General features: G+C 43.3%; 2 protein-coding genes across 3 annotated transcripts; both read left to right on the top strand.

Annotated features, from left to right (window-relative positions):
- The first annotated feature begins 739 nt into the window (after positions 1-739).
- e2f8 (E2F transcription factor 8) lies at positions 740-8,270 on the top strand. Of its 2 annotated transcripts, none has more exons than XM_061060135.1 (13): positions 740-745; positions 1,991-2,251; positions 2,359-2,506; positions 2,691-3,011; positions 3,155-3,316; positions 3,691-3,828; positions 4,027-4,242; positions 4,344-4,425; positions 4,528-5,029; positions 5,534-5,800; positions 5,881-6,013; positions 6,153-6,487; positions 7,450-8,270. In XM_061060135.1, the coding sequence occupies exons 2-13, from the start codon at positions 2,081-2,083 to the stop codon at positions 7,624-7,626; spliced, it is 2,652 nt and encodes an 883-aa protein (XP_060916118.1). In that variant the 5' UTR covers positions 740-745; positions 1,991-2,080; the 3' UTR covers positions 7,627-8,270. The 2 variants fall into 2 exon arrangements, with proteins under 2 accessions (XP_060916118.1, XP_060916039.1); XM_061060056.1 differs by lacking the exon at positions 740-745 and adding an exon at positions 1,332-1,504.
- Positions 8,271-9,739: 1,469 nt separating this feature from the next.
- Positions 9,740-15,562, top strand: csrp3 (cysteine and glycine-rich protein 3 (cardiac LIM protein)). The gene is made up of 6 exons (XM_061059930.1): positions 9,740-9,852; positions 11,007-11,118; positions 13,164-13,335; positions 13,693-13,822; positions 14,273-14,366; positions 15,237-15,562. The coding sequence occupies exons 2-6, from the start codon at positions 11,007-11,009 to the stop codon at positions 15,308-15,310; spliced, it is 582 nt and encodes a 193-aa protein (XP_060915913.1). The 5' UTR covers positions 9,740-9,852; the 3' UTR covers positions 15,311-15,562.
- The last annotated feature ends 401 nt before the right edge of the window (positions 15,563-15,963 follow it).

Raw genomic sequence — 15,963 nt, 5'->3', positions numbered from 1 at the left:
ATGTGTATTTATTGATAAATAAAAAGATATTGTATATTAAAATATATTGAACACAGGCTACTGTGGGTCATAGCAAATGCCAAAACAAGAAATTTGCAAACAAGAGTTTCTGACTGTTTGTCATTCATTGTTCATTGTTCAACCTTTCTTCCTCTGTCTCCAAAAAAAGCCTGAATGTGCTCTACAATAAATGTTCACCAGCAACACAGTAGAAAAGACATTGCATGATTTAAAACAAATTAATTTAAGCTGTAGGTTGTTTTAGATGTCTGGAGTCGCGAGAGTTTAGGGAAATCACGAGCCAAAAAAAAAAAGTGTGGGAACCTGCTGATGTACAGTAATGTGGTGGTGGGCCGGCCTTAAGTCTGCAGCAGCAGGGAGGAAGTGTGGGGGGTGACGTCAGCGCGCATGCTCAAACTGGGCGGGCCAAATGGTGGCGGTGGTCACATACACACACACATACATACACACACACACACACACACACACACACAACTGGGCCAACTTTTCACAACTGTAGCAAAAGTTGACCAAGAGGCTACTGCCACTATTAGCGAGGAGGGAAAAGCCAAGAGCCCCGCTTGTTTTTAAAACGTTTCACTTCAGGTTTTTTAGTTTCGTGGAACAAAAAAAAAAAAAGAAAACGTGTTTTAAGATCCTGATTGTTGAGCGCGGATTTTAATCTGTTGGAAATAATATCACATTACCGACACGATGAGGAGATCTGCACGATAGAGGCCTTTGGGTAAGTCTACAAATATCTGTGTAATAACACGTGTATCTTGTTTTATTTGTGTGCTTCTACTCCAGTTTGGGTTTCGTTGTTGCTTAGTTACCGCCTCCTCTTTATAAACCACTTTATTTATTTACCGTGTAACCCCTTAACGTCGTTTATAAACATTTATAACCGTATAACCTACGTAAACGTCACTGCAGTATAATTTATAACATATCTGTTTATGTGTAAAAAAAACCTGAACATCCGGGTTCTATAGTGTTGTGTTGTGAACTTTGGCTCCAAACCTGCCAGACGACTTACTCGACAACAAACATAAACTTCACGGTCGGTTTTCGACGTTTTAAACCTTTTCCACCTCGTAAAAGTAACGCTGTTTTTAATAGCAGGGAGTTAAACGTTTTCACAATCGTGTCTACATTTTTAAAGATAGCCGCCACTGATGCTTGTACAGACGTTCCGCGCCAAGGATTTCAAAAATCTGTTTTACCTGCGCGGGATTCCTCTTTCCACTTCCGCTACGGGCGCCGCTCCCATTGGCTGTTTTCGAGTAACAGGGCGGGACCCCGTTTTGGTCAGGCGATTCGATGGAACGGACGTCAGTTACCGCCAATATGACTTCTGTTTTGATTAGATTTAAACAGATTTTGTGATGATTATTTTTTTTTTAAACTAGATTTCTACCATCGGAACAGAGTTTCTCTCGATGTTTTCAGGGTGTGTTAAACAATGTGGACTCCCCGACAAATATATTGCTCTCAAAAGGCGGTAAGACTGACTCGATATTGCTGTGATAACTTAAAAAGTAATCCTGAAATCAGCGTTCATAGATATACACTGAGATTTACAGAGATGATGCTAATTTGGTTCAAATTATGAATTACTACATGATTCAACTAGGAAATCTTTCCTTAAATAAGTTAAAAGCTACTTGAAATTAACACATGTGTTTAATTAGTGGGTTTTTTTTCTAGATCTGTACTGATAAGAGCAAATCATGAGGTTTTAAAACACTTGTCTTGGTTTTCCACACTCCATATTACCTTGTAATGCTAAAAACATCACTTACAAACCAGATTATATCAGATTATGAAGACCCATTTAGAGGTTACTGAGTAGCCTTCAAAATAATCTACATGTTTGTCAGATATGTTTGCCTCTCTAGTTTTCTGTGATAAGTCCCACTAAACCTCAGTTGAAATGATTTGGCTTGTAATTAAATCACTTTTTTCTCCTTTTTCTTTTGCAGACTAGAACGATGGCTTTGTAGCTCCTCTGGGTCCTGTAAATACTCCAGTGAAATTGTTTGGTGACTCTGAAGTGTCAGCCGAGAGCCACCAAACCATGGGTCCCCTCACCACACCCAAAAAGGGAAGGGAAGTCGGCTCCGTCGATCCCTGGACGCCGACTTCGAACCTCAAAATGCTCATCAGCGCAGCCAGTCCTGAAATCAGGAACCGAGAGAAGGAACTGTGCATGGACAACGATGGACAAGAGGATGTTGAATCTACACAGGTAAGAAAAAAATTAATCTGAGCAGTAACTCATAACGGACACTCTCCAATGAAGCTAATGTTTAAAGAATGACATTTCTTTGTTTTTCTCTGTTATTGTTCCCACAGGAAACTGAAAATGGAGAAGAAAAAATGATCAGCAGGAAAGAGAAGAGTCTGGGTTTGCTCTGTCATAAATTCCTCGCCCGATACCCAGATTACCCGAACCCTGATGTCAACAACGACATCTGCCTCGACGACGTGGCCACTGAGCTCAGTATGTCTTTTCTATCAACTCTGTATTGTTGTACTTCATAGTTCAGTTGATACAGTGATTATTAGAATTTACTTTCGATTGTATTTGTTCCAGGTGTACGTAGCCAATCAGGCAACATATTCCGTATCTTTGCTTCTTGTGATTCTTGAACTGAGACATTTCGTTTCACGTGTTTCCCCTCCAGATGTAGAGCGCAGGCGGATCTACGACATCATGAACGTGCTGGAGAGTCTGCACATGGTGAGCCGCTCGGCCAAGAACCGCTACAGCTGGCACGGTCGCACCAAGCTGGCTCAGACCCTCGCCATTCTGAAGCAGGTGGGCGAGGAGCACAAGTACGGCCAGCAGATGCAGCAGATCAAGCAGCGTCTCCTGGACAGGGAGTTTGACTTCGACGGGGAGGAGAAGGAGAACGAGGAGGTGGTGGTGGTGGACCTGGAGAACGGGGAGCAGGGCCAAAAGGAGCTCTTTTTTGTGGAGCTTCCAGGAGTAGAGTTCAAAGCAGGTGAGAATGCGGGCTGTCAAGGTTTGAGGCTAACTGTAACTGTTATCTATTAAGAATGACTCAAAACAAACAGGTAGACTTGATCATTTTATGTTTCTGCGGCGCAGTAGACTTCATTCTTCACTCTGTATTTTTCTGTGCAGCCTCCGTTAACAGTCGGAAGGACAAATCTCTGAGGGTGATGAGCCAGAAGTTCGTCATGCTCTTTCTGGTCTGTAATCCTCGCGTGGTCAGTCTGGAGGTGGCCGCCAAGATCCTGATCGGAGAGGACCAGGGTGCCGATCAAGACAAGAACAAGTTCAAGAGTGAGTGCAAAACACCAAATAAGGAGTGCAGAGTACTAGAGACAGATCGATGATGTCACCTCAATGGTGGAGAAGGCTTGAAGAGATGTATGCAGATGTTAGAAAGCTGGTCAAATTTGAAAACATTTGTAAATGCAGACGCTTTTTCAGAAGAAATTACATATTTTTTGCACCGTTAAGCTTTTCAAATGTTACTATAATTTATTACATTTGCGGCACATTTGTAGAAGTTCACTTTGATGTCATCCTGTGCAGAGAATAAAAATCAAAGTACGGATGCACAGTTCTAAATCCAGTTGTGACGTTTGTCAGAATGTGTTCTCTGTGTCTGTATGAGCAGCAGATAATCTTGATGTTTTGTTCATGGTTTACAGCCAAGGTGCGGCGGCTGTATGACATCGCTAATGTGCTGCGGAGCCTGAAGCTCATCGAGAAAGTCCACGTGACAGAAGAGCGGGGACGGAAACCGGCCTTTGAGTGGGTCGGACCTGAAGAATTCCCTCAAGTCAAAGGTACAGACAAATGATTGTTGAGAGATTTTTCCCACAGTCAGAAAGAATGTTTGACTAAATGCAGCACGTTTATATCTGTGGCGTGACAACCTGGATACTCCATTGTTTTCACCCCTGAATCCCCCACATTCACACCCATTTCCCCTCCGTCCACTCACCGATTCATTAGCAGTGTTAACGTTAAACTTGTTGCTTCAGATTTGGAGAGCGTCACATCTGAGTGCCTCTCCAAGAAGAAAGATGTACTGGAGTCCCGTGCATCTGCAGACAACTGTGCCAAAAACCTGTTTTCATCACCTGGGAGGAAACGCAGCTTCACCCGGCACCCCTCCCTCATAAAGCTGGCCAAGAGCATTCAGGATGACCGGCGCAAGATCAACTCTGCCCCCACCAGTCCTGTGAAGAGCGCCCCCGGTGAGTGTACTAAAAGGTTGCCATAGAAGCCTCTTGTTGCGGCCGTGGAGTGTTTACGAGCCGTGTTGACAAATCTTTTTCCTTTCTTCCTTTGTCTTCAGGTGATTCATCAAACGGGGACTTCCCAAACAAAATGGCCCAGCTTGCTGCTATTTGTAAGATCCAGCTTGACCAGGAGTATGTGTAAGTTAAGCTAAGCTAAAAGTGAAATCAAATCTGCTGCGTGATAAGACCGTAGATGAAGATTTATTGGATGTTAAATGAAGAGTCCTGCTTCTGTTTCAGACCTGGAGCTGCTGATCCAAAACCCGCTGCTGCTGCTGTGAGGTCAGAGCAGACCTCTTCCAGTCAAATGGATCCACCTCAGGCTCTGTTTCTAACCCCAACCCACGAGTCTGGAATCAACACTACTGTCCACCTAACCCCCAACACCCCTCTAGGAGCCCTGCCCGCTGGCTCTGTCGCTTACATCCCTGCACATTGTTCCTCCATGATCCCGGTCCTCTTACCTCAGCAGCGAGGGAACGGACCCTACGCTGTGTATTTGCAAGCTCCCCCATCCAGGCCGAATCCTCTGGCCAGACCGCAGCCGACCAGCCTCGCCGTGCGCTCTATGACCTTCGAGGATAAGACGGGGCAGAGTCCGACGGGTCAGTATGCAGCGAAGAGCCAGCCGGCCTCCAGCAGGGCGGCGGACATCAGCCCGTTGGCGCTCAAAAGACTGCGGCCGGATTCCGCCTCAGAGTGCAGCCCCTCCAAAGCCAAGAGGACAGACCCCACCTTCAGGGTAATGTGACTTTTACACATTCTGCATCTCGTAGTTTGGACCGCTTTAAAACCTTTCAACAACTATTTACAGCCCAGTGATCGTGCAGTTTGTTGTCTGAAAACGGTCAGCGGGCAGTTTAATGTAAGACAAAACACAGTAGAATAAGCATGAAGATAATGTTTACACATAGAGACCAAAACGCAGCCTCAACTTCTGCTGTGTTAATCACAAAATGGTGAAATCACTTCTCAAACTCTGCTTTTGAAACCCACAACAACAGAAAAAAAGAAACGTAGTGCATATCCACAAGTGCTTCACAACAAGTGTGCAGAGCAAAGACGAAGATAGTGTGCAGGCATCTAGATTATTCATTGGGGCCAGTGAGTGAAGTCAAATTAGACAGAAGGAAAGAAAACCTGAGGAAACGACCTTAAAGTGGGAACACATTGTTGCATAGTGCCCGTTTAGATTGCAAAGTTACACACCTTGACATCCAGTGTTTCCTCGCCCTGCTCCCTTCAGGACACCTCTCCAAAGCTGAGCGAGATCCTGCAGGCTCGTCTGAAGGCTCATCGCGGCTCTCAGCTCTCCAGCCGGCCCTCGCCCCGCGCCCTCCACCTGGACCCGGAGTTCGTCAACACACCCGGCGCCCCTGTGGCCATTCAGACACTCGGGCAGAGCTTGGAAACCTTCCTGGACAGAGAGGACAAGACGGCAGACTCCGACAGGGAGGCGGCGTTAACTCCAGTCCGAGCCGTGCCCATCACGCCAGGACAACTCCACACTGAGGTATGAATCGACCGAATCGCTTCGTTGTTAAAGTGAACGCAACAGCAGTTTGTGTGAAGCTTATTCCTCTTTTCATCCAGACTTTAGTACCAGCTGGATATCTGATCCCGATCTCTCAGCAGTCCCTCATTGGCTACAAAGAAATGCAAAGTGCGGGGAGAGAAAGCAACAAGGCCCCAACTCCCGCCTACATCTACAAAACCCCGACAGCAGGTAAATATGTCAGGAACTGTAGGACTGAGGTCCAGGGATGAGCCCCGATCAGAATCAGCAGAATGAGCAGTAACGTCTTTGAGAAAGGAAGAAGGATTGAATTGTAATGTGTCCCCCCCCCCCCATCCCCCGTTTTCAGGATCAAGGCCCACCCTAGCCCAGGAGATGACACCCACCAACCTGCGTCTTCACAAACCCGTCGCCCTCGCCTCGCCTCAAGCCGCCCAGCTAGCCCGGCGCCTCCACAGCCCCAGTCCTGCCATCCTGAACTTCACCCTGCAGAACCTGGGTCTGATCTCAGGCTCCAGCCCGGGAAGCGCCTTCCCGGACCCCCAGACTCCAGAGAACGCCAACACCATGCCAAGCCCGCTGAGTCTGCAGCAGAGAGGAATGGTTTTCATCAAACCGGTGTCCCCCATGCCCCTGCAACAGTCTGTGTCAGGGCAACCGCTGGCTTTAATCAGTTTGCAACAGGTAAAAAAAAAACATACATGACAGAGATATTGAACCTGTAAGCACATACAAGTTAAACCATGAGTTATTCAACGCACCTTAAAACAACAGTTTTTGTGTTTAGTATCTGAACCAATACAATTTATAAATCAGCTGGAATTTTTAAAAACCCGGTTTTAGAGCCCAACCAATACATCGAGGGACCGTTATAATGTAGGCCAATATCAACAACCACAGATACGTCAGGGTCGTGTATATGTTAAGCAAATAGAGATGAAAGGAGGGGAAAAAAATGTATCAAACATACGATGAAGGAGAGAAAGCTGTAAGTGATTTAGAAATGGTCTCTTGTGATTTCCCCAGAAAAATACACTCATGCTCCATCATGTACAATATCACAGAGTGGATCATGGTCAGCACTTGAATTCCTGACCGATGATTTGTAATATACAAGTCTTTCATAAATTACATTTTCCATTCAATTACACAGAGTTCTTGGTTACTTATGTATTGTTTTTTGTTGCCAATTTTGCCTTTATTAGATAGGACAGCTGAAGAGAGTCGGCCTCTGTACATGTGGCTCACTTCATTACCGCTAGGCTATCATCCGGCGCTCCCAACTTTTGCATCGTTTTATGAATACAAATCTGTTTCACAATCCACAAAGAAAAAGCCAATTTTCATTCCACTCAAAACATTTCACTGTATCGAGCAGGTTTCATAGGTAAACTCTGTCTTTATCCTCTTAATAAGGGCATCTGGTCTTAAATATCCACTTTTAATCGGGCTCCTGCCACTTCCTGAAACAGAAACGTGTAAACGGTGTCTGTTTCAGGGTTTTAATTTGAGTTACTTTTAAAAAGAAAAAAGCTCCACAGCTGTTCCATGTGATGTTATTTCTCACGTCTTCTTTTATTATATTCTTGGTTAAATAGGTGGAACTTACCTTTTATATTAACCACACACACTTTCTGTTTGTCCAGCCTCTGATGACCACACCCAAAGGGACCGGGCTCCACCAGCCCAGCTTCTTCCACACGCCAGTCCCCCTCTCCCCTCTTGCTGCCGTGGTAACCACCAGTGGACACCCCGCCACCAAAACTGTTTACATCCCTCAGAGGAAGCTGGACGTCAACACTGAGGACTCGAGTAATCCCTGACGGACGCGCTGTGACGTGTGTGTGTGTACATGGTGTGTGTGTGTGTGTGGGTGATGTGTTTGTACTCGGGGTGGGTGACGTTTAGTATTTTACAGTTTTTATTACCTCTGAATCTCTCACAGCAGGGGCTCTCACTGTCATTTTTATCATTGCCAGCTCTATTAATAGCTGCCGTGCAGACTTCAACTGTGCCCAGTGGACACAACCAGACGATGAGATTTCACACAAACTTCACAGGATACTCATGAACTGAAGGAGTCAGTGGAGTTCATCTTTTCTTCCCACCTTTTTTTTTTTTAAATATTTGTTAGTTCCTTCTGCTGGTTTGGGCGATCCAAACGTACATGATCTATCTCCATAGAAGTGTTAAAAGTCACATCAGTGCTCTCAAGACGGATGTTTCTGACCGAAAGACAAGTTTGATTGGAAACCTGGTTGTTTGATCATTTTGTCTCCAAGTTCGAGACGACTTTTGCACAAATGTAAATGATTAACTGTTACCTGGTGGAATTGTTAAAAACGTGTCGATAAGAACTAATCAGACGTTTTGTGATGTTTAATTTATAAAAAAAAATCTGTTTTAATGTCCTGATTAATGTAATGTGATTATTTTAATTTGAATACATGTTTTCTAAGAACATCAATTGATTCATGTCTTGGTTTTTTTTATTTTTTTTTATACTTTATTAATCCCTGTGGAAATTCTGGTTTACACTCTGTTATTGAGACACATGCTTCTCACACACATACACAAACAGGAGCTGCATTAATGGAGAGATGTCAGAGTGGGGCTGCTACACAGCGAGCGCTCCAGAGCAGATGGGGGGGGGTTCGGTGGGCACCTCGGCAGTACTCGGGAAGTGACCTGGCACCTCTCCCTTTAGTTGTCTGCCACATATATTTCAATAAAGAGTTATCTGAGTATTTTTTACATCTAAGTAACTGTATTTTTGCTTCCTGTAAAACATTTCAACTGTCTGATGACTCATCCTGCACTAAGGGTTGTTTACCGATTTTAGACAAATTAAGAAGCTAACGATCCAATCAAATTCCTCCAAACGTTATGTCCCGCCTTCTTTCTTGTGATTGGTTTCAATAAGAAATACGGTACTCTTGATGTCTGCATGAAACAGAACTTCAAGAGTTAGAAATCAGGGAGAGAGAGAGTGGGGAATGACGTGGGAAAAGGAGCAACAGGTCGGATTCAAACTTGGGCCGTCCGCTTGGAGGACTGTAGCAATGGTCAATGGACTCGAGCTCGTAGAGCGCTTTTCTAGTCTTCTGACTACTCAAAGCGCTTTTACACAGCGTGCAGATCACACCTACACATTCACACACTGATGCCAGAGGCTGCTGTGGTCAGTGACCATCAGTATTAAATAATCCCATTCATACACACTCACATGCCGCCGACGAAGCAGCGAGAGCAACTTGGGGTTGAGTGTCTTGCCCAAGGACACATCGGACATGTGGCCGCAGGAGCTGGGGATCGAACCCTCAACCTTTGTGTTTAGAGACGACCAACTCTACCAACTCACAGCCGCCCCTGCTGTTGGCATCAATATATGGATGCTAACTTAAAACTCTCAAAGTATTTTTAATCACAAAAGTTGTGAAAAATTATTTGAACTATATACAAATAGTTGTCTAATAATTTACAGCTGACAACTAATCCTTAATTGATTCTGCTCTGCTTTTAAGTGCAATTCTAGTCAATATAATTTGAATTTGGCTTGTTGTCTTAAACGCATTGCTGCCATCCAGATGAAAAAAACATTTTGATTGAAGTACCAACATGTCCTCTCCTCTGGTGGAATATCTGCCTCAGAGTGAATAGGTGTATTAACATTCACACGAGCCGTTGTCAGCTGCATTGTTTGAGTTCTCATCATGTTTGTACTTAATCCTGTATTATATGCCAGGCCGTGCCTCTCTGTGTGCAGCTGCCCGACACAGGGGGTGGGGGGTGGGGGGGTTCAAAGACGGTCAGAGTGTCCCGTGTCTGTCTGTGAGTACAGAACAAATGCATGAGAGGTTGATGTTCAGGCCTCTTTGAGCCGCTGATGGAGGGTCAGAGGGCTCCGCTCCGTCACAAGTTATTTTAGGAGGATAGTTTCACTGGAGCGTCACTGATGGACCCTGGTGATGGCGAGATGGATGGTATTTAAGCGGCCAGGGAAGCGTCCACTGCCACGTTTTTAACAGACAGACAGACTTGGATACAAGGTGAGAACTCATTTACACTGTTTGAGTAAAGCCTTCATGTTGGTTTTTTTTAGGGGTATAACTACTATAACTATAACTCAGGTGTAATTTGGTTGATCTGTGATTAGGATTTTAGTTGTTACAGGTGGAATTACATTTAATTTAACAGGATTCTTTCGACATGAACACAAACATCAGGAGTGGATTCAGCGTTTGATTTCTGATTGGTCTCGTTGCAATCCAGAAATTCCCAGTATTGTGTGATGGTTGGCAGCTTGTCTTTTGTCTGTCCGATGTCCCAGTAAAGCCTCTATTCTTGGGACACATCACATACCAGTCCTGTGAGGTGGTAGTGGGCAGACTGATATGAAACTGGAATGTCAGACAGAAGGAGCAGACAGAGCAGCTCCGACACACCTACAGGCTTTTAGTGAAGCCGACAGACGGAGTCGTGAGGACATTTGAAGAGCCAGTGTGACACAGAGACCTTTCGAACTGATAAGGAAAAACATGTGACACTCTTTGGCTGTGGACCTTTTTTGAGCTTTGTTTTCTTCATTTTTAAGAAATGACAGTATTTTACCAGACTATTGAAACAGAAAAGATCAAGATCAAGTCAAAACTGCAAAGATTAGATGTAAGGGATTCTCTGTTGATTGATTAATGTCAAAACACTTCAAATTGTGTGTACTGCAAGAAGACGACCCAGAGGCGAGGACCCAATTTGGCCTTCATCAACTTAAAAATATAATACAAACTTAGTGAATCTCAGCACTAAATGTCTGACCTACTACCTGCAAAACTACTGATGCACATTTCTGTTTCTGATCCCAGAAAAAAATCTGTTGATTGCGTGATGGAATTGAAATAGAAATAAATTATCAAATGAAATCCACCTTACTGTAGAAGCAACAAATAGGAAGTATCAGGCCCACCTTGATTCATATCTTTAAAAAAAAAATCATATTTGAAACAATTCAAAAAGATATGACATCAGACAATAAATTGCGTTGTTATTTTTCAAAATCTTTTTCAAGATAAAATGTAAATTCCAGCTCTACATTGTCAACGTTTTGTGTTATTTCAAAGCGTATGATTGAATGATGATTCATCTTGTACATACAGATGTATTATTAAAGCAGCATTTGAAGTGCGTCTCTTTTTCTGTGTCTTAGATGCCAAACTGGGGAGGAGGTGCGAAGTGTGCCGCCTGTGAGAAGACGGTGTATCATGCAGAGGAGATCCAGTGCAATGGGAGGAGCTTCCATAAGACCTGTTTCATGTGCAGTGAGCACTCATCTTCTTCTTACTGCTCTTTGCAAAGGCTGTCATGGTGGAGCGGCACCTATTTAACACTCCAGTGCAGCTTCCCTACATCCCTCATCTTTCTACCTTTCTGTCACACTGCCTCATCCTCTCTCACTCATTTTCTATATTTATATCTATAGTATTAACACTAACTTTTATTATAGTTCTTCATTCATTTATGTTTATCTTGTCTTTTTTCAAGATTTATTTTGGGGCTTTTTGTGCCTTTAATGGAGAGATAGGACAGTGGATAGGGTTGGAAATCAGGGAGAGAGACAGTTGGGGAATGACATGCGGGAAAGGAGCCACAGGTGGGATTCAAACCTGAGACGCCCGCCTGGAGGACCACAGCCGCCATACATGGAGCGCACGCACTAACCACTGCGCCACCAGCGCCCCTTATCTTGTTTTTTTGCTGCCTTGTGCCTCTTTGTTTTTCTAACTCGCCTCCTTCTTTCTTCACCTTCTTGGCACTTTTGTAATATTCTTCTTTAATTCTTACTCTCTTTGTTGCCATCTTTCTTTTTGTCCTTCCTTGTTTTCCCTTTTTGATTTCACTATTCTTGTTTGCCATTTATCCTTCTTTTTTTTTCTCTCTTTCTCTGCCTTATTTACATTTTTTCACTCCTCTGTTCGTTATTCTTCTACTTCTAAACCTTCTGCTGCTACTCTTTTCACTAGAGTTCTACCCACTCACCATATTGTCCGTGTGAATACACATATTTTCTCCATCTCCTCATCTCTTGCAAAGTTGGATGCTGACTTTTTGGGTGTACCAGCCTGGCTGAGTTTCTCTTCTAATCTCCTGTTTGGTCCTGACGCCCTGACCTGAATTTGAGTTGTGTGTCATTAAACAGCCAGCGTTCTTTAGGCCATAACCAGCTCCCCGTGCCCTCTCTAATCCGGGGAAACCACACAGCGGACACATCATACAGGCTCTCTGTCCTCTGCACAAACACAAACACTTTCCAGTTGGCTGAATATGAGTGTGTGTGATTGTTCCAGTGGGAGCTCTGAAAGGCCTCAGTGATAAGCTCATCCATCTGTAACTGTACATCTCTTCCCGAACGTTCACCTCACCCTCTCCTGCCCTCCAAAAATAGAAACACAAGACATCTGGCTAAGTGTAATGCCCCTGTTGACTGATAAAAGCAGCAAGGTGGAAGCTTAATTTAACCTCCATTACTCAACCCTGACACTCCCACTGAAACCAGTTCACCAGACCTCATGGCCAGACGACAACTGTTTCAAACATATGGCGCTGTATTTGTACCAAAGTAGTGTCAGATGTGCTCTGCTTCAGTTGACTTCATGGCTATTCTAGTTCAAAGTTTTACTCGTGTTTGGAACAAGAAGACAGACACAACGGCGATTCTAGAGTCTGTAGACCGGATATCATCACCTTCATGTCCGCCAGTTTCCCAACGCTTACTCCTCTTCCTCTTCTGTTTCTTTTCTCTCTCCTAAAGACGAGTAATTCCTCTGCATTTCTCTTCGTTGACATTCACTGTCGAACTTTGGTTTCAAGAGCCATAATGCATGCAACGCTTACTTAAAAGTGAGTGCTGTCAGGTGGTGCCCTCTTAGGGAGGTTTCCTACTGTCGTTGCAAAATTTGCACATTTTGGTTCCACTGCTTTGGTTTAAGTTTGTGATCGCTCAGGGGCCCCCTACTGGTCTGGGGCCCCTGAGCACTTGCCTGTTGACAAGCAGCAGCTCTGAACAGATGGACAGACAGACAGTGACTGTGTTTTTACAAATATTCAATACACAAGGCGTGCATTTGACATCTTTTCGGCACAAATGTAACTCCATACAAGAGGACAGAAGTAAAGGTCCAAATTCAACTGACACAGAATAATGTTTTGTAGGGGAATTAATTGACATTGACATTCTGACTGTCAAGTTTTTTTCTCAAATGAAGTGCATATTAAAGCTAGGAGAAATTGTCAAGTTTGGTTATATGTTTATGTTACAAGTTGAACCCCACAAAACGTGTCATTCTTTGTTTTTTTTTTCACACAGTGAGCTGCAGAAAAGGTCTGGACAGCACCACAGTCGCAGCACACGAGTCTGAGATTTACTGCAAGTCCTGCTATGGCAAGAAATATGGGCCAAAAGGCTACGGATATGGGCAGGGAGCCGGAGCGCTGAGTTCTGATCCTCCAGGACAAAACTTGGACCTGCAGTCTAATGAGTATGTGTTGATTTTTTTGTTGGAAACAAAAGGTACAGTTCATAGGGAAATCTCACTGGAATCACATTTCTTTAACTTAAGTGTCTTAAGTGTTTTTTGTGCCAAACCGGTATTATCATTTGGTACGCTTTTATCAGACACCTTTTGCTGATTTTGGTCAAATTAACCTTTGGCAAGTCAAATCAATATTTTTTATTTTCCTCCAACATGAAGTTGATTCTTTTACAATTACAGCAACAGAAACAATATATGTACCTGAAATGTTTATTTTTTTATTTTTTACATTTAATAAGTGATTTCCACCACAGGTAAACAAATCACACCCCAGTGAACAGCAGAGTGTTTTCTTTTTTCTAGATCTAAACCACGACCCGCCAATTCAAGCTCCAACGGCAGTAAAATTTCCCAGAAGTTTGGTAGTTCGGACCGCTGTCCTCGCTGCTCTAAAGCCGTGTATGCAGCGGAGAAGGTGATGGGAGCAGGAAAGGTAAAGACCATCTAGCCTTAAAAACTGTGCTAGTTCATATTCTGGGTTTATAGTAATTTTAATATTCAGTTGGTGCCTGTTGCCCCAGTAGAGAAACATCTAGAAATAATTTGTTTACTTCTTCAAATATTATGTGAGACCAAAAATGACTACCCCTTAATTTGCCGTCCCAAAGCCTTAAAGTCGAATACCTAAAGTCCCACTGACATGAAAATACATTTTCCTGGTTTGAATCCAGCCTTCCCGTGTTAAATGTTCATTTAAATATATATTAAGACTGTATTTTCTCTTCCTGCAAAATGTTTCAAATGTCTGACGACTCATCCTGAACAAAGGGGTGTTTACAAATTTTTCGAGCATTTAACAGGATAGTTAGATTTATATTAACTTTACTTTTGTTTATTTTCATTAGAACGTGTTTTCTGAGCATGTGTTTGTTTTCCCTCTTAGCCCTGGCATAAGACCTGTTTCCGCTGCCTCCTTTGTGGGAAAAGCCTGGAGTCAACGACAGTGACAGACAAGGATGGAGAGCTGTACTGTAAAGGTACACACACACACACACACACACACACACACACACACACACACACACACACACACACACACACACACACACACACACACACACACACACACACACACACACACACACACACACACACACACACACACACACACACACACACACACACACACACACACAGTTAGGACACCAGACTGGACAATCCCTTTTGGGAACCACCTTTTTCTGGAGCTTCTACAGCACTGAAAAAAATAAAAAATATATGTAATCCAATTGGGCAGAGCATCACTGGGACCCCCCTCCCCCCTTTTTTTTTATGAATCCCCATAACATTTTGTGGACCCCACACATTTCGAGTGGACTCACTTATTTCAGGCCCCAACATGTCATTAAAACCCACACACACACAACACACACAGGTATTTGTACTTCAGCCTAAACATATTCTGACCTTTTTTTAATCCAAGTCTGAACCCTCAAATATAACTTTGAAGCTCAACTGAAAAGTTATGAATTGCCAAATATGTCCTTTAACACAGGGGTTCTCAGCGGGTGGGTCGGGACCCAAAAAGAAGTTCACGGAGCTGTTTTCAGTGGGTCACAAATGTGTACCTAGAAAAAACGTTTACAACATTGTTTTGTTCTATCCGAGGTCCAAAATTTACCATATCTCATTGGTTGTAAAATATCAGACATTTGGGTCACGATATTTCTATTAAGGAGTTGGTGGGGGGTCCCGAAGAGACCAGTTGAGAAACACTGCTTAAAGAACTCCAACAAACCCAAGATCACAAACCCAATTTAGCAGTATATGCACACACTCCACAAACACACACACATATCAGATTCGTTTAATATTTACACAGCTTTGTTTCTCATTTTTCTCTTCAGTCTGCTACGCCAAGAACTTTGGCCCAAAAGGATTCGGACTGGGGAACGAGGCCATGTTGGAGGAGCGGCAGTGAACACCTCTGGATTACAAAAACATACAAATTTAGTGTTTCACACGGTAGCTCAAGTCGACTTTCACAAGTCCCAGCTCTTAACCTTCACAATGGACGATATTTCTTTCACCTGAAACGCGCCATACTTGGCGTTGAAATGCTGGCACAGAAAAGTAACAGAAGAGTCAAACAACATTTTAAGGTTGCTATTGTTTTGAATGTTTGATTAAAATGTGGAAAGCTACACAATAAAACTATTTTGTTACCTTAAAATGGTTTTCTGAATGGAGTTAATTTCCCCCAAAAATGTATTATATCAATAAATAAAAAGAATGAAGGTATTACGTTCCCCCCCCCCAGTAAACAAAATCTGAATGACAGAGGTCGCAAGTTGTGGATCAAACAAAACAATACACCTTTTACAAAAAGGTACCACATACAGTAAGTGGGTTTTGGGTTTCTTTAAGGTGGAAGAAGAGCATAACCGTTCAAACCACCCACTAATTCTATCAAAATGATAGACAGACATAAAAATGGAGTCCAAAACAAAAGATCAGTAGGAGTCAAAGAACAGAGGTGTAACGGATGGATTCACAAAATGTGCCGAAAGAAAAATAGATTTTCAACACACACCCATAACTGACATCTCCATTCGAAAACAAAAACACAGAAAG

The sequence above is a fragment of the Labrus mixtus genome, chromosome 1 (genome assembly GCF_963584025.1).
Source record: "Labrus mixtus chromosome 1, fLabMix1.1, whole genome shotgun sequence".
Lineage (NCBI taxonomy): Eukaryota > Metazoa > Chordata > Actinopteri > Labriformes > Labridae > Labrus > Labrus mixtus.
Note: the sequence above shows the minus strand (reverse complement) of the source record. Positions and strands in the feature narration are given on the sequence as shown.